This window comes from Poecilia reticulata, linkage group LG12 (assembly GCF_000633615.1).
Source record: "Poecilia reticulata strain Guanapo linkage group LG12, Guppy_female_1.0+MT, whole genome shotgun sequence".
NCBI classification, from domain to species: Eukaryota; Metazoa; Chordata; class Actinopteri; order Cyprinodontiformes; family Poeciliidae; genus Poecilia; species Poecilia reticulata.
Genome location: NC_024342.1, coordinates 4346340 through 4371361, shown reverse-complemented (window position 1 = coordinate 4371361; position 25022 = coordinate 4346340). Strand labels below are relative to the sequence as shown.

The 25022-nt window shown below is 39.1% G+C and overlaps 1 protein-coding gene across 1 annotated transcript in view; it reads right to left on the bottom strand.

Moving 5' to 3' along the window:
• LOC103473289 (synaptic vesicle glycoprotein 2C-like) overlaps positions 1-25022 on the bottom strand; it is a 47641-nt gene that overhangs the window by 22035 nt on the left and 584 nt on the right. Inside the window, exons 2-4 of the mRNA XM_008423397.2 lie at positions 12174-12993; positions 4551-4731; positions 752-903 (exon numbers count right to left, since the gene is read on the bottom strand). Of these exons, the coding sequence (XP_008421619.1) occupies positions 752-903; positions 4551-4731; positions 12174-12759 (919 nt within the window). The 5' untranslated portion in view covers positions 12760-12993. The remainder of the gene's footprint in view (positions 1-751; positions 904-4550; positions 4732-12173; positions 12994-25022) is intronic.

The window sequence follows — 25022 nt, the reverse complement described above, 5'->3', positions numbered from 1 at the left end:
TATCGCGATAGACACATAATCAGTATCAACAAATAATACGTCTGGTAGAATATTCAACACATCGTTCTCATGTGATGTCACACTCCTGGAAACTTTGTAGCTGACAGCGATCTTGGTAGGTATCTGCAGCTAACGATCATGACAGTTGCTATGGAGTTGCTATGACAATAATAAAGGCCTCATTTCTCTGTCTCATGCGTCTCATGTCTTGCACATTTTTCAGGAGTGTCATTATACTTTTTTCTTATTGGTTTCGAGGCCTTGGTTGCTCTATTCCTTGTGCTGCTCTTACCTACCAAAATGGTGGTTTAGTGGGGCGGATCACTTCTGCTTCAGGCATGTGGGAGCTATGTATAATTTCACTGAACTCTAAGCCAGAACCGCACGGCATTCTGGGAGATATATAGGCAGAGAAAAGACTTTAACCGCTCAACCTCTTAGCTAAGCCAGGTTGGCGACATTGACTAACTCACTTGCTCTTTGGTTACCTAGCAACAAAGTGTTGAATAACTTGCGCAGCAGAAGTTTCTGGTTTTGTCACCATGCCTCAAAACTGCATAAACATAAAAAAGGTCACACCACCAGATATTTCAGATATTTAAAACAAAAGTCTAATCACTAATTATCTATATTGACCGATATGAAATGCTTATATCGTGATGCGTTTTTCAGATATATAGTCCAGCTCTACATTCAATGTACGCATCTTCAATAATCCTGGTACATCAGGTTACAGAGAGCTGACACTCACCGTAGTGTGGGATGATGGCCCAGGCCATGGCTGAGGCGTAAATCCCTCCGATCATCCAGAACATGCAGAGCCAGCTCAGGTGCTCACCTCGCTTCTCCCGGGCCAAGACCTCCGCAAAATACGAGAACACGATGGGCACCGCGCCGCCAATCCTGCAAAGTCATTGTATCACATTGTATCACATGCTTCAGATGTTTCAAATATGTTATGCCATCTTAGACGAGATGTATGATGATCACTGTGCATCATGAGCTTTCACTCAGCGTTCGTCTCTAACACTAGCAGTGTTTCTGTTACAAATTTGCGCAAAACTTTGTTGTTCCGCTAATGCCAAAAAACATAATTTTGCAATCGCGGTGTTTCCATTAAATTAGAAATTCAATTAAAATCACACGTTTGTTCACGCAATAAGTCATTAAAACATGCTGCACCATCTTCCTCCTGCTACTTCCTGTCATCTGTTCAGTGGTTTCCACGAGTAGTAAAATGCAGCTGTTATCACGTTGCTCATTTGATGCAAAAAAAGTGTCTCCATCTCAGTTTTGCGAAACAACCCAATTTCAATACTGCAGAGAAACGACCTAATCCTAGCGTAAAAACGTTTTGCAGCGTTTTTATGAAATTGCCGTGTTTCCATTATGCAAATTTATTTTTGCGATGCCAATTTGCGCAATTATATCGTCAACGGAAACACAGCTAGTCTCAACTTAATGAAAAACTGGGGTCAGTTTAGCTGGTTTTCATTTGCACGTGAGCCTACGGTGGAGTATTAAGGTCGCACCAAGAAATAATTAACAAATTAAAAAGTACAGGAATAAAGTCATAATATTATAAGAACAAAGTCGTAGTATTGAGAGAATAAAGTTAAGATAAAGGGTAGCTGGCATCCTGCAAATGTAACACGTTCCGTCCATTCTCAGGTAACAAGCTGAACACTGCTCTGTTAGTTGTCCAATACTTTAGATGATGTTTTATTGCTTAACATTCTCTGACTTATCTGCTGTTCTTTTCATGATCATTTTTGTTCTCCAACAAACCTCAGACTTTCACTTCAAAGCTGGACATACGGCGAGATTAAATTACACGCAGCTGGACTGTGTTTACTGACTGGGTGACTTCTGCTGGCAACTGGCTGCACTGGATTTTATGTAGGGACATGAGAGCGAATGGATGTGAATAAATACGTATTCCAGACCTCCGTACACATTGTTCTATGTCGTCTTTCTTTGACTTCACAATTATGCACTACTAAGTGTCATAATTGACCCTTAATCATAAAATAAAGCACGTGTACTTTTTCACATGTACTTTCTAACGTGTAAAAAGTACAAGGAAGTTTGTAGTTGTAACATGATAAAATGTGGAAAAAGGTCCTATTGTTTTTTGTTTTTAAAAGTGTTGTGAGTCTGTAGCCGGGTACATTTCTCTCCCTTGTTGGCTTCTATCCGCTCAACTGTGTTCCATTTATTTATTTTTGACAAAAAAGTGTCAAATTTTAAATACTTAAATTTTTCCAACAGCCTAAAATTTTTGTTAGTGCACTATGCTGCGGCCAGTTTGCATCTTTATGGCCTGATCTGCTTTACAACCAGCTGTTATACTTCAGCTCGCTTGAGCATCCGACTGCGTCGTTTCTACTGTAACTGCATCCTTGCAGTCAAAGTTAATTCGCGAGAGCATGAGGGAAGTGGAAACAGTCACATTTTTTCACGTTCTTCCAGACATAGATGTGAATATTACACGTGCCGGATCATCTGAAGGTGCCAGGCCAGGTCTGGAGGGATGGATGTCAAAGCAGGTCTTGGCGAACGTGGACTTTTCCAACTATTACTCAGATTTGTCGGTTAATTCTTTAGAGACAATTTGTTCCCTCATTTCAGCCTAATTACAAAGATTTCACAAACATAAACTGTGCTCTTTTTTTCTCTCCATCTGGCTGTTTAAGTCCCGTCTTCCCTCTTGTTTTGCTGAGGCAGTTTATGGAATCGAAGTTAATGAGGTACGGAAAAGCTTAATGAAACAAGCTGCATCCAGTTAAACTGGAGACAACACCCTCCAAAACTCCCCACCTCAGCGTTTCCATCCATGTCCCCGGCTCTGGAAAAAGGCCACAACAGATCCAAACAATGCAAAACACCTCCAACTTTAGATATTAACTACACTACTTATTAGGATTTCATTACCACGACGATGGCTCGTAACAATGAGATACTGTCTCATGACAAGTTAATCTAAAGTCTTGTCAGGATTTGTAAAACCACTTCTGAAGTGTTGCTCATTGAAGTTAGCAAAATGTATTTCTTTCTTTCAAGCCAAACTTATTTCCCCCAATTTGTTAGAATAAGACAATAGCAAAGCGGTCAGCTGGGTTTCCTTGAAATTTTTACCACTTTGCATTTTGTAAACAGTTGAATTTGACTTCATTGTGCTGTAATTATGACGGATTTGGATTTTATCTAACTTGATCTTAATCCACCAATAATGAATGGCTTGTGTTGATTACATTTGGAGTTAGCTTGTTGTCATATTATTAAACCGTTAGCTTCATAGCATATTTGCCTCAGTCATAATTTGGCCTCATTGAGATGTCTGTGTAATATTGATCTCCTTTAGACAATTAGGCATTCCCCTGCCTAATTGTCTATGTCCTCAACCTATCAGGATACTTCTTAACAGTCCAAATATCATGTTTTGTAAAATATGATTGTATTTTCTCCATATTTTATGCATGTAAACTTTAAAGAGGCAGTATTGTCTGTTTTCTAGCCGCATGGTGCCATTTTATGGAACAAGCAAGTAAATATGTTACATTCAGCTGTGATAAAACATGACTTAAAATAAATTTTACTTTGCAATCTAACACCTTGAAGCTGGGTCTCTGTCTCTTTAAAAACTCCTGCTCTTTCTGAAACTCCGCCTTCAGGAAGTCGGAGCAACGTTTTTACCAGTGTTTCACTGAAAATTAGCTCATATAATGAGCTCAAAGGTTCCACCAGGTGTTTGCTAATTGCTGCTGGCTAGTCTGAAGGAGCTGAGTGGGGCAGGGGCGCTCAGCAACTTGGAAACTGGAGCTCAGAGGAGGAGTTTCACCTGGGTTCTGGGTCCAACCCAGGCGCTTTGCACAGCTGAATGGTTGTAATGGGAGATTAAAGGATTTCTCAAACATGCATGAAAGAATCGAAGCAACACTCCATGTATGTTTTTGATCAGGGAACAACATTATATGCTGTAAATCTCAAAAACGTTGATTTTACATAATACTGACCCTTTAAAATATGACTTCGGCAATTATGCTAAGAAGCTAATGCTAAAAGAAGATGGCCAGTTTAACTTTTGAAGTGCATTAAGATGACATTTGTTGTCCATATATAAATAAACTGAACAGAACATTTCCAAACCAATCTGACAAACCCATTCAAGTCCGCTAAAACCAAATCTATTTGTTTCTTCGGCAGCTTATCAGCTCACATCAATGCCACCAAAGGCTCGTCTACTGTATGAACATGCTAAAGGATAACTGCGAAGGGACGACAAACCATTTATCAAGGAAGCTGGCAGCCGAGCTGAAAACAGCTTGAAGATGTTTGCTTATTGTCTGTGGTTTGTTTCAAACGTGTCGGTTTTGTGCGGTTTCTTTAAAGAAGTAGATGAGACGGCAGAGCAACGAGCAGCGGAAGGAAGGATCAGGCTGCATAGAGGGGGAAAATTCTCACAGGGGCCTTCAAAATCTCATTTACACTGAGGATGAAGGGAAGAAGAGCAGGGAAAGTAATGAAAAGTAAAGGTTAAGTGCACTCACCCAAAGCCAGACACCATGCGGCAGAGGAGGAACATACTGTAGCCTTGAACAAAGGAGGAGAGAAAGGCAAAGAAGCCGTTGACGGACATGGATATGAGCAGGCACTGTTTGCGGCCCACCTTGTCTGACAGGCCGCCCCAGAAAAACGCTCCGAACATCATGCCCAGATACACAATGCTGCCTGCAGAGAGAGGAGGAGGCAGAAAGAGAGCAAAGAGGTATATTTTTAATTACTAAATTACTAAAGCCTCTACATATTCAGCTTTTAGAAACGTTAACACTGCAAAAACACAAAATCTTGCCAAGAATGTATGTTCTAGTTTCTAATACCTCAGTACAATTGAAATAAAACTAACTTACAAGTAACCTTTCCAGGAAGATACAGGAGCTTGTTTTAAGTAAATATTTACTTAAAAAGTATTAGTTCTACTGGCAAATTATTTCACTTACAACTATAAATTATTCCCATGTTATAAGTGAAATAATCTGACAGTGGAACTAGTATTTTCTTTATCAAAATTAATGAATTGTTAACTTTAAAAAAGCTCCTCTGTCTTGCTGAAAACTTCTTTGTAAGATATTTGCATTACATATTAGATATAAAAAAATCCTTGGTGAGACTTTGTGTTTTTGCAGTAAAGTTCGTAACTAATCAGAATAATAAAACTGATCAGTAGCAGTACAACCGGGAATGCTGAAGCAAAAACTCAAAGAAGCAAAACAGGTGGGAATTGTATCGTTTATCACGATAAATTTCTTATCACAATAGGAATTCTGATTTATTGCTGTCACAATAAATTCCAATTAAATATGTTTAAAGTCACCTAAAACTGTCCGTATAGGTAGCTTTACTCCACTGTTTGTTCAATGAAACAACAGCAATACATTTGAAAACACGATTAAATGTAGTTACCGTGTGCAATGTAAATCAGTCATTCTTTAAGGTACTTGGTGTGGCACAGCCATACAGTTACCTAAAAAAGCAGTAATAAATAGTTCTTATCATCACTTTTATTGCTATCACAACAGAACTCCAAAATATTGGGATAAAATTTTAAGTCCACATCGCCCACCTCTCGTGGGAAGTCATCTCTACAACATTTGAGATGTTGGTATCTTTTTTAAAACAAAACTAAACTGAGTTGCTCCCAGCCACACACTGAGCAGACTACACTGATGACACACAGAGGATCGATTGGTTGAGCTCAGCTCATAGCACTAAAATAAACCACATTGTGACTGCAGTCCACGACGCTGTAGATCACCCAGACAGTGTTTTAACTGCACTGGGGGTTTTGCGATTACACTGCCAGAGTCTAATGACAGTCGATATGTCTGGGTTTGGATTAACTCAGCAGTGTGAGGATGGTACGATCAGGTTTCATTTAACCAGCCTTTACAACCACAATATAAGTACAAAGGAATGTGTTACAGTAACTTCTGTACGGCACAGTGACGACGCGTTAGTTTATGTCTCAGCTGTTCAATTTTTATTGGCCAGGTTTTAATTATTCTGCCAATTTATTAGATTACAATAAAGGCTGTGAGAAAAATTTCAACCCCTGTTGAGATTCTTCATCTGCTTTGCTTTTCTGTCACACTCAAATGTTTTGGAGCATAGAAATTTACAAAAAATATGCAATCCTTTTTTAAAAGATTTATTGCTCTTTCTCCGTTACTTTATTATATTTTTATTACACTTTGAAAAGTTTAAGGACTATTTTCATTAAGGACATTCAAACCCACTCTGGTCTTCTGGTTCTGGTCTTCTCTACAACACCAGAACCAAACATGGAGAAGCAGCTTTCAGCTTCTATGCACCACAAATCTAGAACAAACTTCCAGAAAACTGCAAAATAGCTGAAACACTGAGTTCCTAAAAATCTAGACTAAAAACCCACCTGTTTCCATTTGGCTTTGAGTTGTAATAACTGGAACATTGATCAACATATTTGACATGTATTTTATTATTTTGATGATGACATTTGACAAAATGTGATGTTTATTGCTTGTTTCATAACTGGCTTTTATGGAGTAAATCACTTAAGTGCGTTGTTGCTGAAATGTGCATCATTCCTATGATGGACATTAGTCCATCATAGAAATGGACTAATGTCCATTTCTATGATGGAAACGGACTAATGTCCATGATGGAAATAAGTCCATCATGGACTAATTTCCATGGACTAATGTCCATCATGGACTAATATATTTTGTTATATTCAGTAACAAAATATATTTGTTACTGAAGAACTGCAATGGAAACACTTTTATTGCGTCTCATGAGTCAAGTGATCAACAACTGGATGTTGCTATTGGTGGAAAAGACAAAGAAGATGACAGGAAGTGAATGGAGGATGATGGCATGGAATGTTTTCTAACAACTTATTGCGTAAACAAACTTATTCAAGTGTGATTTTAATTGCGTTTCTTATTTAACAGAAACGTTGAAATTGCAAACTTGTGGGGTTTTTTTACATTAGCGGAATATTGACAAAGTTTTGAGCACATTTGTAAAGTAAACACAGCTACTGTAGTGTTCATAAATTAGCAGTTTCTCTGTTTGGCAACTCCTCCACAGGAGTTTGGAGCCTTTTTTTTTTTTTTCTCAAACAGGGTGGTTGTGGACAGGGGCGAGGGCTGCCAGGCCTGTAAATGGTCCACTTTATTCTGTTGTGTGCTAATAAAAATGCTAATGCTAGTGGAAGTGGAGATGCGATTGCTTGATGAGGCAGCAAAGAAAATAAGCTGGCGAGGGAGAGGAGGTCTTCTGTTCTTTTTGCGCTCGCTGCGTCTCTGGTGATGGGACAGATTCACCGAGAGTAGGGGGGCCTTATCACGCTGCGCAGGCACGCCGAGAGCGAGTGATTCATTACAGGTGACAGTCAAGGAATCTATGCACTGCGGCGGCGGCGGAGACTCCTTCAGGATATGAGGAGGAGACCGTGTGATACGGTATCAAACGGAGCGTCTGAAAATGCTGCATTCTGCACACACAAAAAAAAAAAAACGTCTGGTGCCTTCTGATTTGTGTAGATACACGCTGGCGCGTGTTCGGGAAGAGATGGTATCTGCGGAGCACCACCTCGTTTGTTTTATGGCCGCTCTCATGCTGCGTTTGTACGTGTAATAAAGGGGGGAGGATGGGTGTGTATGTGTGGAGGAGTTGGGGGGAGGGTGGCAGGGTGGTTATAGCAATGGGGCATCTGAGACGCAGCATAAAAGGCTTCTGAGATTGGATTTGTGATTTCCTGTTAGGGTTCAAACTGGGGTCAGACCTTGAAAGCTTTTACGTAGATTTGCGAGGGTCAGTTTAAAGCAATAGAGTGTAGCGGTGGCAGTATCACGTCTTTGACGCAGTTAAGCAAACACTTTCACCGTGTCTGTTTTATAAAGTACATCACATCTATGAAGCAGTTTACCTTTCCAGATAATTTGGATAAGCAATAGTCCGTTCATATATGTAGAGTTTAAGTAAATAATGTAGATTAAAACAGGTGACCTAGGCACTTTAATGGGACAGTTTTAAGTAAAATCAACTTTTTGAGCTTTACATYATRTTATAATGTTATTCYCTCATCAAAAACATACCTGGAGTGTGTTTTATGGAGTGAGTATTGAGTCTTTCGTGCATGTTTGAGAAATCCTTTAATCTCCATGGCAACCATTCAGCTGTGCAAGACGCCTGGTTGGACCTAGCTCTGCCTTCGAGGATGAAGTTCCTCCTCAGAGCTGCAGATTACAAGCTTCTTCCTCACAGAGGAGCCTTTCCCTTTCTACTCCTCCACTCAGCTCCTTCAGACTAGCCAGCAACAATTAGCAAACACCTGGTGGAACTGCATATCGGCTGAGCTCATTATGGGAGCTACTTCTTAGTGAAATGCTGGTAAAAATGCTGTTAAAGGGTTAATAGAGGGTTGTGATGACTTCCTGAAGGCGGAGTTTCAGAAAGAGCTGAAGTTTTTTAAAGAGACAGAGGCCTAATTTCAAGGCGTTAAATTACAAAGTCAAATTTCTTTTAAATCGTAATTAATATACAAGTGAACTTAACGTAGTTACTTCATTACGCATGGAGAACACATAATACTGCCCCTTTAAAAATCGAACAGGCCAGTGAGAGTCAGAACAGCAGAAATAAGACGAAAAGATGCCGTTTTGTTTCCACATAGCTAGGATGTCATGAAAGCATTACTATGCAAGTAAAAAGAGTAAAGATGGTGTTAATATTTTCATAAAGCAAGAGGAGGGGTGAATTTGTTAACTTTATTAACACTAAACAGCTCTGTTTTTTTTCCGGTTCTTAAGCTGACTTCAGTGGTCTCCCTGCGCGCTGCTTTTTTCCACTTTAATTAGCTCTCATGTGTAAGCGCAAGTCTCTCCCAACGCCTCAGTTTCTGCTCGGTTTTTCTCTCCTCGCAGCCACGCAGCATCCTGACATGGATGAGAGGAGAGTGCGGGCAGACAGACAGACAGAGACAGAAAAACAGACGGCTTGCGTCACAGCCGAATCGAGCGCTTACTTCCTCAGCTGGAACGCTCGAGACATTAAGCGAGCGCTGAGGGGAACCCCAGAGGACCAGGTGTGACTGATGGGTGGGCTGATGCAGGCGGTGAGACAGACGAGGAGTCGCGATGAGAGAGAGAGGAGAAACCCCTCAGGAGCAAATCACAGTCCTCAGATATTAATTACTTTAACACCTGCTGATTTGTTTTTTCCCTCATTGGAGTTTAGTTACTGTTTTCTCTCCCTCTGAGTTCTATCAATGCACCGTTTGACTATTGATAGCATGTACAGCAGCGCTGATCCACACATATGCAATACATTGAATATGATTTCAGATTGTTGTGTAACTTTTATCCAGGTTTACTTAAAAAGTGAGCGATTATTAATTTCCTTAGCAGGGGGCACCACCGGAGGGCGCTGGAGGGGCGGCCTCAGAAAACCTGAAGAAAAAATGCAAAAATATAAAGAGTTAATCCAACAAATTAATTTTTTTAATCAAATCTCTTTTTCAGTCACTATTGAAAAATTATGACTTTATCGAAATTGTTGTTTTATCTTTCTGATTGGTTGCCAGTCAAATTTATCGAGCTGCTTTGCGTCTCAAGCTAGCATAGCGTGGCCAACTAAAATCAAAAGGTGTGAGGCGGGACTCATGCGAAACAAATGTAATAATTATTGAGAGTAGATAATAAAAGTGGGGAAAGTAATTCCAGCGGACGTAAACATGCAACATATTTTTATAGATGTCAATAAATATCGTTTATCTAAATATTGGTTGTTGAGACTGGTCTGAATGTTCATATTGGTGCACCACTGATTAATTTTTTTGTTGGGGGCAGGCAGAGATAAATTATTATATTCTATTTATTGTTAAGAGCACGCTTAAATCAATACCATGTTACATTTACAGTTTTGTAAAAAAAAAAAAAAGTTGGCTTTTCCTCTTGGTTCAGACTATAGCGATGCAGGAAAACACCCACATCCGAGCCATATGTCGTGGAGCACCAAATAAAACGTGGGGAAAGGGGAGTGAAAGCAGCGCTCTTGCTCTCCCTCCCCTTTTTCTCCAGGGAGGTACGTGAGCCAGTCTACCATGGCTAAACTGCAGTAAAGCACAATGCTGCAGAGATTAACCCGAGCCCGTATCGTCAGATCACCAGCATGGCTATGAGAGACGGAGAAGCTCTGAAAGAGCATTAAATGGATTATACTGTGAGGGTGATGGAGGGGAAACACAAGAGAAGAAGAAGAAGACGACAATCTGCTATCTGATGGTATCTCAACTTAGATTATAACATGAGGAAGAGGAATTTTATTCATATCTTAAAATTATTATAAATGAATGCTAATAATCCCTTACAATAATTCAAGATGAATGTTTATACGAATCAAAAAAAATTTTTTTTCTTTGATTTATTTACACATAAAAAAGTGTGCTAGCAGTTGTCTAAACACAGACCTCTGAAGAGGAATACAGTGGCGTTTTAGCAGCGTTTGGAGCAGTAAAGCTCAGTTAAAATTATGTAAATGAAGTTTGAATGAAATAGAAAAATTGTTGGCGGAAATAGTTAGATCTGAACTATTAGACCAGACGCTATCATCTTTAAAGTGAAAAAAAGAAAGACTGTCAAGTTTACAGCACAATCAGCAAAAATCCTTAGATCTGACGAAACAAAGATTGACTAATTTGGCATCAATTCCTCAGGATGAGTGAAAGGACGAGAACAACTTATTGTTTAAAAGTGTTTCCTGTGATGAACTGTAGGCTAACATTACACACCAGCTAAACACCGACATTCCTAACATCCCTGCAGGATAAACTGACTTTCCCTGTAATCTATCAGTTCTGCTGTTTTCTCCTTTCAAACAGAAGACGCTCTTATCAAGCGCTTCTCGAGTCGCTGACCTTCTCACAGGATCGGTGATAAAAGTGCCAATTGAGTCCGTTGTGTACGGTTTATCCTTCACAAGTGAGCGTGTACGCACATCCATTATTTATGCTGTGTGTAAGCCAGCTGGTAAAATGACTCATTCTTTCTATTCTTTCCCTCGTGACTCCCACTGAGAGATGACTCACAACATGGGATCAGTCTGGTTGAACAGCAAACCGTCCCGCTCTTGAAAGGGGAGCGTTCGCCTCCATCTTCGGTCTGAACAACCTCGAAATCGTAACACTGCGCCGGCAGAAACGGTACTGTTTGTGTTGTTGTCTGTGTAAAGACTCAAATATTAGTGGAAACTGAAGGAAAAAAAATATTGTGCTTGAAGCTATTTTTGATATCAGTGAGAAAACAGGAAGACAAGCGGCACACATTCAGAGTGATGACACCTCCTACTCATGTATCCAAATACCTGGTGCCATGACAACTCCGTGGCTGCTTCTACATTATTCAAATTATAGACTCAAGTGTCAATATTTGATGTCATCTGTATAAAACAAGACATTTTTACTTAAGTTGTGATCTATGTTTTCGTTCTTTTTGACAAACTTCAGTCTAGCGTTTTACGTGTTTTTCTTAGAGGGCTAAAGTTAGTGTTTCCATATCAGCAAGACTGACTTTTGAAAATGCTTGGTTGAAAAAAAAAAAAAAAAAAAAGGTTGTTAAAATTTGGGCTGCTTTTCACAACATTTGGTGGGTTTCAGAAAAGTTTCAGAGGAAAATCATTTAGAAATAAGTGTCTGTGGGGCAGAAAAGCACAAAATGTTAATAAAATGCCTTGTTATTGCACTTATGTTATCTCTAGAATATGTCGAATGTGACATCACGAATGGTTAGTGATTAGTTATCCATGTATCACTATGTAGTAGTATTGTAAAACAGAAATCCAAGAGCAACATCATGATTTAACGGGATATCGTCACAAAAAATTTAAGTCTGGTGTTAAAAGAGTCAAGTCCTTCTGGAGTTGTGCGGATTTTACCCAAGTGTTTTGCACAACTGACTGGTTGCCATGGGAGATTAAAGGATTTCACTCCAGGTGTGCATAATATCATAAGATTATGTAAAAGTAAATTTTATAAAACACTGGACGTTTAAAAACCCAATGAGTAACATAAAGAAGAATGGCTTGCGGTGGTTTCACACATTCATTTGGTATCATGTGAAGAGACCACTTACCAAGCCATCCCGCGCCAGAGTTGGGGACGCACATGTCCGTCTCAGCGCTGGGCAGGACGAACCCCACCACAAACACTTCCACGCCGTCAGACATGAGCGCCAGTCCGAGCACGAAGAAAAGCTGCCACTGGAACCTCCCGTGGCCACACTCCTGCATGATCAGCTCGTACTGCTGAGCCAGCTCCTCCTCGTCTGCCTGCCTCTCGTTTTCCAGCTCCTTCTGGCTCTTGAGGTTCTTTAGGCCCAGAGCCACCTGCCCATCCCGGGGCTTTTCGTTGTTGGAGGCCGGCACGCCTTGGTACTCGCCTTCGTAGATCTCATCTTCGTCGTCGTGGCCCTCGGTTGCGTCACTGGACGCCCCGTCCTCGTCGTTGGCCGCGTTGTCGCCGTATTCCGGCTGATTGTACACGTTGTAGTTGTCCTCATTCTCGTTGTGGAAGCGGTCATAGCTGCGTTGGGCAGAGTATTCGTCAGAGGCACGATCAACAGCTTTGTTGAAATTTTTGGAAGCATGCCTCTTGGCTTCCTTTGCGATGTCCTTGGCACCTTTGACCAAGGAAGTCCTGTTGTTAGGTGCTTCATCCATCTTGGCACAAGGAGAGTTGGCACTAAATGTAAATTTAAAGTACCTCTTTACTTATTACTGATGACTTATCTCAAGGTAGGGTGAGATGCTGTATAAGCTTTGAGAAAGTAACCAGCAGCCAGGTAACTAATGGTTAAACAATCATGTCTTTTTCCATTGGATGGGCGTTACCAGACAGAGTTCAGACGGAGACCCTATCCGAATTCTGTCCGGTCAGAACTCAGCAGAGGGAATCTGTGGGGAGAGAAAGAAAAAAACAAACATTTTAGCTTGACTAAAATGTTTATATAATCAGTAACTGCAACCTTTCTTTCTTATAATAGCTGCAGGGGCATTTTTACACTCAGAAAGCCAAACCTTAAAATCTATATAAAGAGCCGTCTAACAGCAATTCGTGTTGTGCTGAGACACGAAAAAAAAAGCAAAAGAAATGAGCCATTGAGAACACAATGTGTGGAGTCATTGACTTTTTGGTGAAAATTAAAAAAATACATTGACAATATATTTTTTTAGGTTGTGTGAGAACAACTGTATGGATCGGAAATGAATATTTCACACTTCTGCTCTTAAGAGCCGAAGAGCTCATTTAAATGGGTAGATTTAATTTCTTTTAATGAACTTTTAAGCAAAGTCCATGCATTTTCAATGGGTATAGTTAGGAATTACGGTAATGGTATAGTAATGGTATAATATGGTTATTGGTATGGTAACTGTGTGGTAATGGTATGAAATACCCGGATCTTGTCGTTTAACATTTGGAGTGCTGATCCAAGTTGAAGAATTTGGAAATCCTCCTTCGTGTTTATTATTTCACCTGTTTTGTGCAATAAACGAGCAAAAACAGATCCTTATATGAAGCTGCCTTCACCATGCTTGGCAGTAGGTACAGGGTTACAAATCATAAAAAAATGAGCTTAGGTGGATCCAAGGTTGTTTCTCTCTGTACTCTTGGTTCTTCCTTCACTCTAAGATCTGCATATTTTTAGCTTCATTTGTCTTTCTAATTTGCCCTTATGTCTGAGTGTGAGAAGATATGGTTGTCTGCTTGTGTGTATCTTTGTGTTGTTCTGTGAGCACCTTATATTATCAAGTGGGGATGAATGGATGGATGGTATATTACTAATTTACCGAGGAAAAAAATCAAATAAGACTAATAAAAATGCAGTTCAAGATGAACAAGGCTCTAAAATGTCTAACATCAGATTCATTGGCAGCAATGTAAAGGTCTTACGTTGACATTTCTATAATTCAGTGTACAAATGCATGGTGGTTAAATAATGCGAATCCAGGCAGGTTTTGAATTACAAAGTCAAAAAAATGTACACAAGTTGTAACAATGTCATTACAATTAGAATCAAATCAAAATGAGAAGTAATTTCAGACAAAAATGTGACTCGACAGCCAATAAGCTATGCACCTCTGTGATTAATGAGAAGTTTTTTTCACGTCGGTAAAACTCGTGGTCCAAGAACTGAATTGAATCTAATTACACTTCGTGTGTTGGAAGTACGTCTGGAACGTCTCCAGGACTGCAGCACTCAGAATATTACTCATAAGCTGCACTTTGTGCTCGGCTCACTGATGAGCTCCGTTCACACATTATTAGTTTGCTGATGGTGTGACGGGAGAGGGTCTAATCACAGACTGTAATGAACTATCACTTTGGGATTAGACATCTTTAAGTGTGGGATGAGCATCAGCAGAGAAATTCAGCTCTGTCCAACCAGATCCAAAAATTGTCCAAAGTTGGCATTCCTCACACGATGATGCATATCAGACAAAGATCCGCATCAAACTCACTCTCTAAATGAAGAACCTATGTTTGGATGGGATGAGAACATCCAAAGGGGTGGGGGGAGACTAACAGCTTTCTTACTTTTTTATTTTTCAAGTTTCAGGGCTTTCCCCTAAAAAGTTGCTAATATTAGTGGGAGGAGGGCATGGGAAGCCGACCAGAGGCACAATATGTTTTTGTGTTTTAAAAAATTGTTAAAAGTTGGCAGGAAATTTAAAAATATGACAAAGTAATTATTAGCCATCCCGCGGAACAGACGCTGTGATTGCTCTTGCCTAGTTTAATGCATCAACTTGAATGAGCTTGACACATGACACGACAGGTTACGATTTTAGCCACCCAGGGTGAAACCCAATAAACGATTGCGGCGGCAGCAATACAAGTTGAACATTTTTCAATTTTCTTGCGTCACGTCGCTGTATAAGTCTACATGTGAAGGCCCAAAACTTCACATGCACGAATTTCGCTGGTTGCTTGGCTAGCTGGAGGATGATTGTCACCTCACTGATCAAGTTGCATAGGAAAGTAAATTTGAATGAGTGACGTCACCGCCTGTAGTTCAAGCTTTAGCCTGGCAGCCCGCCAGACTCATAGTGCAATGGAGGAAACCCTTCAAGTTGTTTGGATAGAAACTTTTCTACATCTGTTCAAGAAAACATTTGCCTGGGGAACAACAACAGTAAAGAAACTGTTATCTTTTTTTACCAACATGTCTGTGCCTTTTGTAGAAAAATGCAAAGGTATCACAAAACTTCAACTATGGTTTATGACTAATTTCTCATCAGACCAATTACAATTAAGAAAATCCTTAACATGATCTAAAGTGAAGACCAGAACAAAATATGTATGTTCTGTTTTGCAGGTTGCCAAGTAGGCATATATGAGAACCTATTTTAAGCCATGAGTAATATAATTATGAAATTATTAGAAGCATGCCAATCTGTTAAATTCTGTTCTGGTTTACGTCGCAGCTGGAAATGCATGTCAGCCTGTAAGAGTGGTTTCCCTCTGGGACTTCTGTACCATTACAGTGGCATGGCCTCTTAGAAAACCTGCCAAGTCGACACATCAGTGCGTCTCCTAGATCCCACTGCTGCTGGAAGAAAATACAGTGATCCCTCGTTTTTCGCGGGGGTTGCGTTCTGAAAATAACCTGCGATAAGTGAAATTCGCGAAGTAGTTACCTTTATTTTATTTTTTTACAACTAAAAAAATAAAGGTAAATATTTTTTTAGTTACCTACATTAAATGCACATTTATTGTGCATTAAATAGCGCATTATATTATGCGCTATTTAATGCTCATAATTAAATAGCGCATTTAATTAGCTCATAATTAAATACTCTACATTGAAACCAAAGAACAAAACCTGTTTTCAGATCAGTGGATGTGCGTGTGCATCAATCACGGCATTAATATCATCTGGAGTCATGTCATTAAAGCGTCTCCTCCAAACTGCCCCGCGAGATTCACATCTGTATCTACTGCAGAGCCTCCGGCCACAGTTTTTTTCAGCAGGCATTCAAAGTTTCAGTTTCCATCTCCTGAATGGGCATTCTGTATTACGCATATTTTAGCCAATCAGGACGCAGAAGACAATGCACTGTTGACAAAAACTGCACACAAAAAAATCCGTGAAGCAGCGAGACCGCGAAAGGTGAGCCGCGTTATAGCGAGGGATCCCTGTAATCAAACTTTAGGCCCTTGAAATGCAATCTGAAACATCAGCATTACTTTATTACTGGTGGAACGCAGGTAAAACAATCAAGTAATTCTCCTTCTTAGGAATAGGTCTAGTGCAAAAAAAAAAAAAATGGATTAGTATTTTACCAAATGCTAAATCCTTCAGGATCAATTCAATGTTTCCAGAAGAATCTTAAGTCTTTAATAGTAGCTAAGCGTGGGTTTAGATTCCAGTTGGGTCTTGGCAGGTTGATAAATGACGTTTCTGGTCACCTTTGTTGCTCGGCAGGATTAGATAAGACATCGCCTGGAATCTGACAATGAACATCCAAGCACCAGGAGCTCGGCAAAAAGCTGCCTCGAGATGGCGTGGCGCAATGCAGCAGCCAAATGAAAAGTGTCCTAACTAACTTTGTGTGTCGCCAGATGATGAGACACAAACCGCTTGAAGCTGTGAATGCATCTGTGCGTGAAGCCAAAGCGAGAATCCTCAACGCTCAGCACATTTTAGACAACAGCGGTTTTAAATGTACTTTTTATACGCGTATATCAAGGCAAGCAAATGAATTTGAGTGGAAAGTGAGACGGGAGACATTTAGCGAGGTTTTATTGGTGTGCAGGAGTAATTAGGTCTATGTTGTTTGATACTTTTTTATTTGTATCACTAATACTGTCCAAGGATGAGAATTTAAAGTGTGTTTTCTGTTTGTGGGAAAGACTGTTTTGAGTTTACACTTTTTTCTGGCCAAGTCATTGTGCCAGGATGTTTTCACCCTACGACAACATCCATTATAAAAATAAAAAAATGACTTAATTTTTATTGGAAACAACCTTTCAGCAGGTATTAAGCAAACTTCTCAACAAGCCCACATCTCTATATTGATAAAGATCTATTAATTTTTGTTGCGACCCTTTCATGTCATGTTTTCATTAGCTTTAATTGTAATGAGAAATTGTCGCAATTAACAGAAATAAATGCTTTAAAACAGCAAAATGAGTCTGTTTGTAATTTATTTTTATGTTTCTTAGTGAGGCGACTTGATAAAATGAATGAATTTTTTTAAAATAATGTTCTAATTTCCTGAATAAGTGTGTAGTAAGATTGGAAATACTCGCTGCTCTTCTATCTGAGTTACAGTCCTTTATCATCAACTGCTGGGTAAATGTGCTTTTCTTTTTATTTGTCATGGGACCGGCCCTAAACTCCAGCTCAACATCAACTCTGTTGCTGTTGGAAACCGATGATTCATCTTCAGTATAAAGCGACATTTACCCAGAAGTCTGAGCTTGTACTGTATCTGAAAAATGTATCATACCCGACTACATGGAGTTCTACACCGTTCAGGAATCCAATGGAGTTTGCTAACTGTTATGCTAACTTGTGCTAGCAATAACAATAACTGTTTCCTCTAATTTATGCACATTCAAACACTGCATTACATGCAGGCCGAATCAAACTCTTAAGATCAGGAATAAAGTTACACGTGATCACATTTTACGCTGCTGAATCACAACCAGTACGTAAGAGCAAGAGCCAGAAAACTACGGAAGCCCACAGTGGACGTTTTACGCATTTTTCTTGATGGTTTTCTCGAGATGACAAGCAAATCTTGCGAAAATAAACTTTGTTTTGTGCACACCGGCATGCATTTGAAGGATGGACTCAGGTTTAACACACACCAACCTGCAAACAAGTAACAAAAATCAGAGGCGTTTCCATAGTTTTATCATATGTGATTTAAGAATTGTATCTGCAAATGGAGGTGAACAGTCTATCAACTAAAATTGTATTTAAATGCTGATTATATGATTACATTTGGTCATTTTCTCTCAGCTCTGTTTATAATAATAAGCATTATATAAGAGGGATGATTGAATTTTATTATTATTTTGTACAGAAATCACATACATATTCTCCTGTCCGCAATCTTATGTAAACTCATATCGACCAGTGCAGTTCTTTCACCTGAACGCTTCACGTCTCTAACCAAAGGATTGTCTCCGTGATGTACATTATGATATGCTTTGCGAGTTTCTGCAGCATATGGCCAAGAAGAAAATAGGAAATCAACTTGCTGCTCTGCAGTTCCAAGAAAACTTTTAATGATGAAGTTAAAATGCATAATGGTGCATAACAGGCAGCCAGGTCTGTGTATGATCCCACCATCCTATCCCTTCTCTGCGACTGTCAGTCTCTCAGTCTCTTTTTTTCAGTTTTTTTTCCTGCCCTTTGCTCGTCTTTTGACATTCTTATCCAACTGTGCCAAGAGTTTCAAAGTGTGAGTCTTGATAGAGGCTCAGAATATGAAAGATTCGCCTCTTCTCTTGACATTTCAGTTTTCACGATTGGCTAGACGTTCTTCTTCTTCTTATGGAAATGCCTGCTAATGATGACATTTTCAAGTCTTTCACTGCATTTTGAGATACAGCTGCAAGTGCAGACCAAGTCTCCAATCTTTTTTATATTTATTTATTCTTTTTTTTTTGTATGCCAACTTAAGCAGCACTTTCCCGTGAGAAGCAACCCCACTCCGTCCCAACTCCTTGGTCTTTTCCCATAAAAAGTCAAGCCAATATTGTTTATGGCCACTTCACTTCATTGTGATGGCAATTCCCTTTACAACCCGTCGTGTTGTTGTGATTGGGGTTATTATGAGCGAATGCTAACCTTATAATAACCCCCTTCTGATGGGATTTTAACAATCAGCAGAACTCTCTTGAATCAGCAGTCTATACGCTGTGGAGAAACGATTTTCCAGCAGTCGTGCAGTCGTGGCCTGCTGACACTATCTGGATGTACGTTCATAAATCACTTCCATAACAGAGAAATGCAGCAGATGCAGCCACATATACACTCACAGAGTCGCCTGGTACATGTTGGTGCATCAATTTGGGTTCGTCATTCTGAAATCTAGATTATCGAGAAGCCAATGTTAGATTTATGAATCCACTTTTTTCTTCTTTTTACTTTGCCCCATGAGTATATGTGTTTTATAGTCATGTGTAGAAATCAATGTTGTGGCTTAAAAAGCTTATTGCCAATTATTCAGCACTTAAAATTGCAGTATGTAACTTTTGCTAAAATATTTTTTTTTTTACCAATTTGTTCAAACTGTCACTATGTCATGACGGTATAATATGAGACAGATAATCTGTAATAAAAAAAATAATCTAACTTCTCCTCCTCCTATTGCCATCTTAAGAAATGCAACACTCCAGGTCAAAAACAACCAATCAGTGCCAGGATGAGGGTCTTAGTGCTGTCAATCAACTTGTGTACACAGTGCTCAATGTGCTAATGGCTGGTGGAAACCTATTTTTTAGCCGTCATGCTTACTGTTCTTAGCATTCTTGGCAGGCTCCACTGTGCATGCACTGTCTGTAGCATAGCAGAAAACAAGAGTGATTGACAGCGCTAAGACCCTCCTCCTGGCTCTGATTGGTTGTTTCTGACTAAACGGTGTATTTCTGGGAAGTAGTTAAGTTTTTTCACAGATTAATTGTTTACTGTCACAACATAATAATAATTTTAACAAGTATGTGAAAAATATTATTTCTTATAAAAGTCACACTGTTGCTTTAAAGTCAGTGGACCCAAAATAACACCTAATTCTGTTGGTTGAAGGTAAAGTTGAACATTTTAAAGGAAGTTGTTCTGCCTCTTCACTCCAGCCATGTTCAATTATAGTCATAATCAATAAATTACAATCCAATGAGTCTCGTTTGTCAGAGTCTAAGTATCTTTCGAAAATCACAACCATAAAGCTGGTTTAAAACTTTTCAGTAAAAGCACATTTGTGTTTTTAAAAAGTTTTTTTTTACTGATTTAATATTCTTATTTTTAATTTTCAATTAACTGTAAGTGGAAAATCATCCAAATGAACAGAAATAAATGATGTTCTCATTTATTGAATGGGTCCACACCATGACACTGCCACCGCCATGCTTGATACAGTAGTTTCTCAGCACAATTTATTTCACCATAACAGCAATGCGCTCTCTGAAGTTGCACCAACATTTCGATGACATTAGTAATATATTTCTGTGTTCTTGAGCAAAGATCAACATTGAACAACCGATTAATCTTTTAATCCATATTACATTCTTCCTTTTTTTCTGATTTAAGAAAACAAATGATCTCAATCAAAAGAAACTCGTGATTTTATATATGTCATTTTAACCAAGATGAAATCCTCCACATGCTTGGGCTACACTAGATGAAAATATGTAAGTGCAGTTGCATGTACAGAGACCTGCAGGCTTTCTCTGGTCGGGTCCTCCCAGATGGCTGCGGTGAACATCTACTCATGCACATCATGTGAATAAAGCTACACAACCAGCTCTGCAGATGCTACACAACTTAGTTTGCTCTAAAGTAAAACAACAGTTAGACTTTTTTTTATATGCAGAATGAGTACGACTGTCTGTAAAAGCAAATCTTTACATTAGATTCAAAAGAATGAAAGAGATAAGAGCCATAATTCTCACTTTCTTGACATAAACAGGTGAAGATGATTTTGAAAATAAGCGTATGAACAGCAGAGTGAAAGATCTACATGTAGAATCCAGCTTGGTGGACAGGTAATGGGTGTTTGCATTTTTTTTTATTTGACTAATCGCATACAATTTTGTCAATTTTCTTCATGCGCTATAAAATACAGTGGATGAAAATACTGCCACAATAAAAAAAATTTCAGTGTAGCCCATCCAAATACAAAAAGACAAAAACAAACAACATAGCACATGGGCAGAGACGTACGGCTGCCCATTCATTAGAGAAGAAAATAATAAAATTAGGGTTGATGAAGGTAAAAAAATAATAATCAGGTAACACTTTATTTGAAGGGGTGTGCATAAGACTGACATGACCCTGTCATAAACATGACATAACACCTGTCATGAACATAAAGAAGTCTTTCTGAATGTTTATGACAGTCATCATGAAGTGTCATTTGGTAAATAATGACACTTTTAATGCAAAGTTGCTCTAAAAGATGCATTAAAAGTCCATTAAAAATGCCTTCTTTGCATTAAATTATTATAATTTACAAAATCATGCAAAGTTGGCACTTTTAATGGATTTTAATGCATCTTTTAGAGCAACTTTGCATTAAAAGTGTCATTATTTACCGAATGACACTTCATGACAACTGTCATAAACATTCATAAAGACTTATTCATGTTCATGACAGATGTTATGTCATGTTTATGACAGTGTCATGTCAGTCTTATGCACACCCCTTCAAATAAAGTGTTACCAAAAATCATAGTGTGGGGTTTCAAAAAGACTTCTGCACATGAAAAAGCAAAACATATCGACAAAATAAAGACACAAAGCATGTGGAACCAACATTACAACTAAATCATCTCGTATAACACCCTCATTTTGCTACACTCTTTGGAAAATGAGTTGTTCTCTCTGGATTTGAAAGAAAACTACTGATTAACGTATACCTCAGGACATCTGATGTGAACGCAGGTTGATTCTTTAGACGAAATCAAAATTCTAAACAACATGAGTTGTTTCAGGTTCTGAAGCACTCTGAACGCTTATTGTGTTGGAAATCTCCCAGAGCATCTGACACTCAAACATCCTTAAGAGAAGCAGAGCGCCAGCAGCGCGACGGTTTAGATTAAAAGCGATGAACGTTAACCACGGGCTTCATGCCTTCCAGGTCCGGAGATCCAGTGAGTACAAATGAAGGGCAGCAGCACAACATTTCATATATTAACAGCTGCTCTGACACAGAGAGAGCTGCTAAACAACCCAGTACTTAGTGCGGGATCTCCCCTGTTTATGCTCTCACACACACACACACACGCACACACACGCGCACACACACACGCACGCACGCACGCACGCACAGTGAGTTGCTTGATTGCATGTATGTCATAATGACTGTGAGGGTTTACACATTGCAGGAGAATGTCCAGCTGCTCTGGGGTTTCTGTGTGAATGTTTCACTTCTATTTTTTTTTGTTCCTTGACTCAAACTTCGCAGGTTTTGCTTGTACTTCTGTTGCTCCGAGTTAAAATAATAGTTTCATTTAATCATGATTTATTAATTGAGATTTTCTTTTGTCTCCTAGAAATAAAAAGAATAGAAGAAAACGTATTTTATAGCCAAAATCTCTTCCTGTGTCTTATAGGAAGCAAAAAATAACCTTCTCAAAGCAAGTTAGAAAACATAGAAAACAAAATGGTTTTCCCATGTAAAAATCCTCCCTACTAATATTTGATAATTATTGCCTTAAAACAAAATCCTATATCTTGCTGAAAAGTAACATGCAAGTTAGTTTTGTCTTATTTCAAATGAACTGTGATATTTTTACTATGAGGTAAATGAGGATGAATGCACATAAAAGTAACACACAGCCATGTCGCTTAAATTGCACATCCATTCATTCAAAAGGCAAAAACGGAACAACAGTAGTTATTTCAGACCGACATGAAGCAGCGCATAATTCTGAAGTGGAAGTGACATAGTGTTTAAAACGGTTTACAAAACAACAATGAGAAGAGTCGCATGCATTCGTATTCACCCGGAATCTACGGTGCTCCTGATTAAAATCCAGTGCAACCAATTTTCTCTAGAAGTCATGCAATTAGTAAAGAGAGTCCACTTGTGTATAATTTACTCTCAGCGTAAAATTGTTTTGTTTCTGGCCTCAGAGGTTTGTTAGAGAAGATTGAGAACGGCATCGTTAAGATATTTTTTTTTGTTTGTTTTTTAGAATGGCCCAGTCAAAGTGTAGACCTAAATCCAGTTGGTAATCTGTGGGAGTGCTTTAAAAAGTATTTTAAAATTCATCCTGTCTGAGTGAGAAAGAAGAACATTTCAAATATCCTGGAGTTCCTGTAATGGTTCTATAAAGAACAGGCTATGTCAAATTTATTTGTGTAGAACATTTCAGCAACAAGGCAATTCAAAGTGCCTTCCATCATAGAAACAAAATACATTAACCAATTAAGAAGGAAGCAATATACAAGGTTTCCTCCAGAAAACTAGCTAAGCTCATGACGCTGAGAAAGTAACTCCACCGTGTTTTTTGTGTTAAAAAAAGGCTAAAAACCGACATGAAATGTGAGAAATAAAACATCAAGAATAAAGAAAATATTGCAGTGCACTAAATAAAACCTAGCCTATTTGGGGGTAAACGGTGGGGGGTCAACTAAAGCCTGGTGGCCCACCAGGCTTATCATACACTGGGGGTTTAGCCTTGATTTAAGGGAATTCAGTGTTTCTGCAATTTTGCAGTTTTGTGGAAGTTTGTTCCAGATTTGTGGTGCATAAATGCTGAAAGCTGCTTCTCCATGTTTGGTTCTGGTTGTACAGAAGACCAGAACCAGAAGACTTGAGAGGTGTGGAAGACTGATACAACAGCAGGTCTTTAATGTATTACTGTGCTAAGTCATTTAGTAATTTATTAACTAAAAGTATTTTAAAGTCTCTTCTCTGAGCTGCAGGAAGCCAGAAGCTTATACTCTATACTCTATCTTCCTGGTTTTAGTTAGACAATTGCGGCTGTCTGGTTGATGAAGAGACACTAGCTGCTTTTCCGTTGATAATTGTGCACACTGAAAATTTCAAAATACATTTGCTTATTGGAGAAACTTGTTTGAAAAAAAATGTTTTTGCTGAATGGATAAGGTGCATTGAATTTGGTTTACTTCGCAAAACTGCAAGCAAAAGACTTTTTTCACGTCACACAAATCACACAAATCACATGATCAACAACCGGATGTTGATCAACCGCAAATCCACGAAGAAGAAGGCAACAGGAGGCAGTTGGAGGACAATGATTTTTAATGACTTGTGTGAACAAATGCTTTCACATGTGTTTTTAATTGCGTTTCTTATGTAATGGAAATGCCGCAATTGCGAAATCGTGATTTTTTTTTTAGACATTAGCGGAAAATTGACAAAGTTTTGCCCATATTTGTAATGAAAACCCAGCCTCTGTTGTAGTAACTAAAGATAAACGTATGGATGAGTTTCTCTAGACATAAGTCTTTTAATCCTAGAAACGTTCTTCATTTGATGTTGGAGTGTTCACTAAAAATGCACAATTTCCAGGTTTTACTCGTAAATTTCACAATTATGCACAACCTTTTGGCGACATAAAATCCCAGTAAGACACAACGAAGTTTGACGTTATAATGCGACAAAACACGGAAAGGTTCAAACGTTCTCGACGCTTTTTTCTCGTTCCCATACTGCACCCTTTTGTTTTCCTCCAATATTAAACTGCTGGTCTGGACACTAATACTGCTCTCCCTGAGCAAACATAAAATTCATTAGTGGACAAACACCTGTTCAAATGGTTAACAACAACAACAACAAAAATCCTACCTGGAAACACACACCTGGTCAGCTGAAGAGAAGTTTGGTGGAGGCTTAATGCTGAACTCATCTGCCACTTTCCTCCCCACTCCAACCCAACCTCTTTTGTTCCACTTCCAGCGTTTCCATTGCGGGTTTCGCAGAGCGGCGCCACGGGGCGCGAGCGGAACACATCACTTACACGAAGGAGCATCAATCACCGCGGCGGGAGTCGCGCGCGTCCCATAATTAGATTTCGGGGTTTGCTGTCCTGCTTTCCTGGGAATCAATCCGCCGAGGACGCCACACTACGACCATAAGGAACTGATTTCATGCAGCGATTACAGGACGGAGAAGCTCGTGCGTGGACCGGTTCTGCGTTATTTATTTATTTATTTAGCGTTATTTATTTATTTATTTATTTATTTATTTATTTATTTACCCCCGATTCAACACCGAAA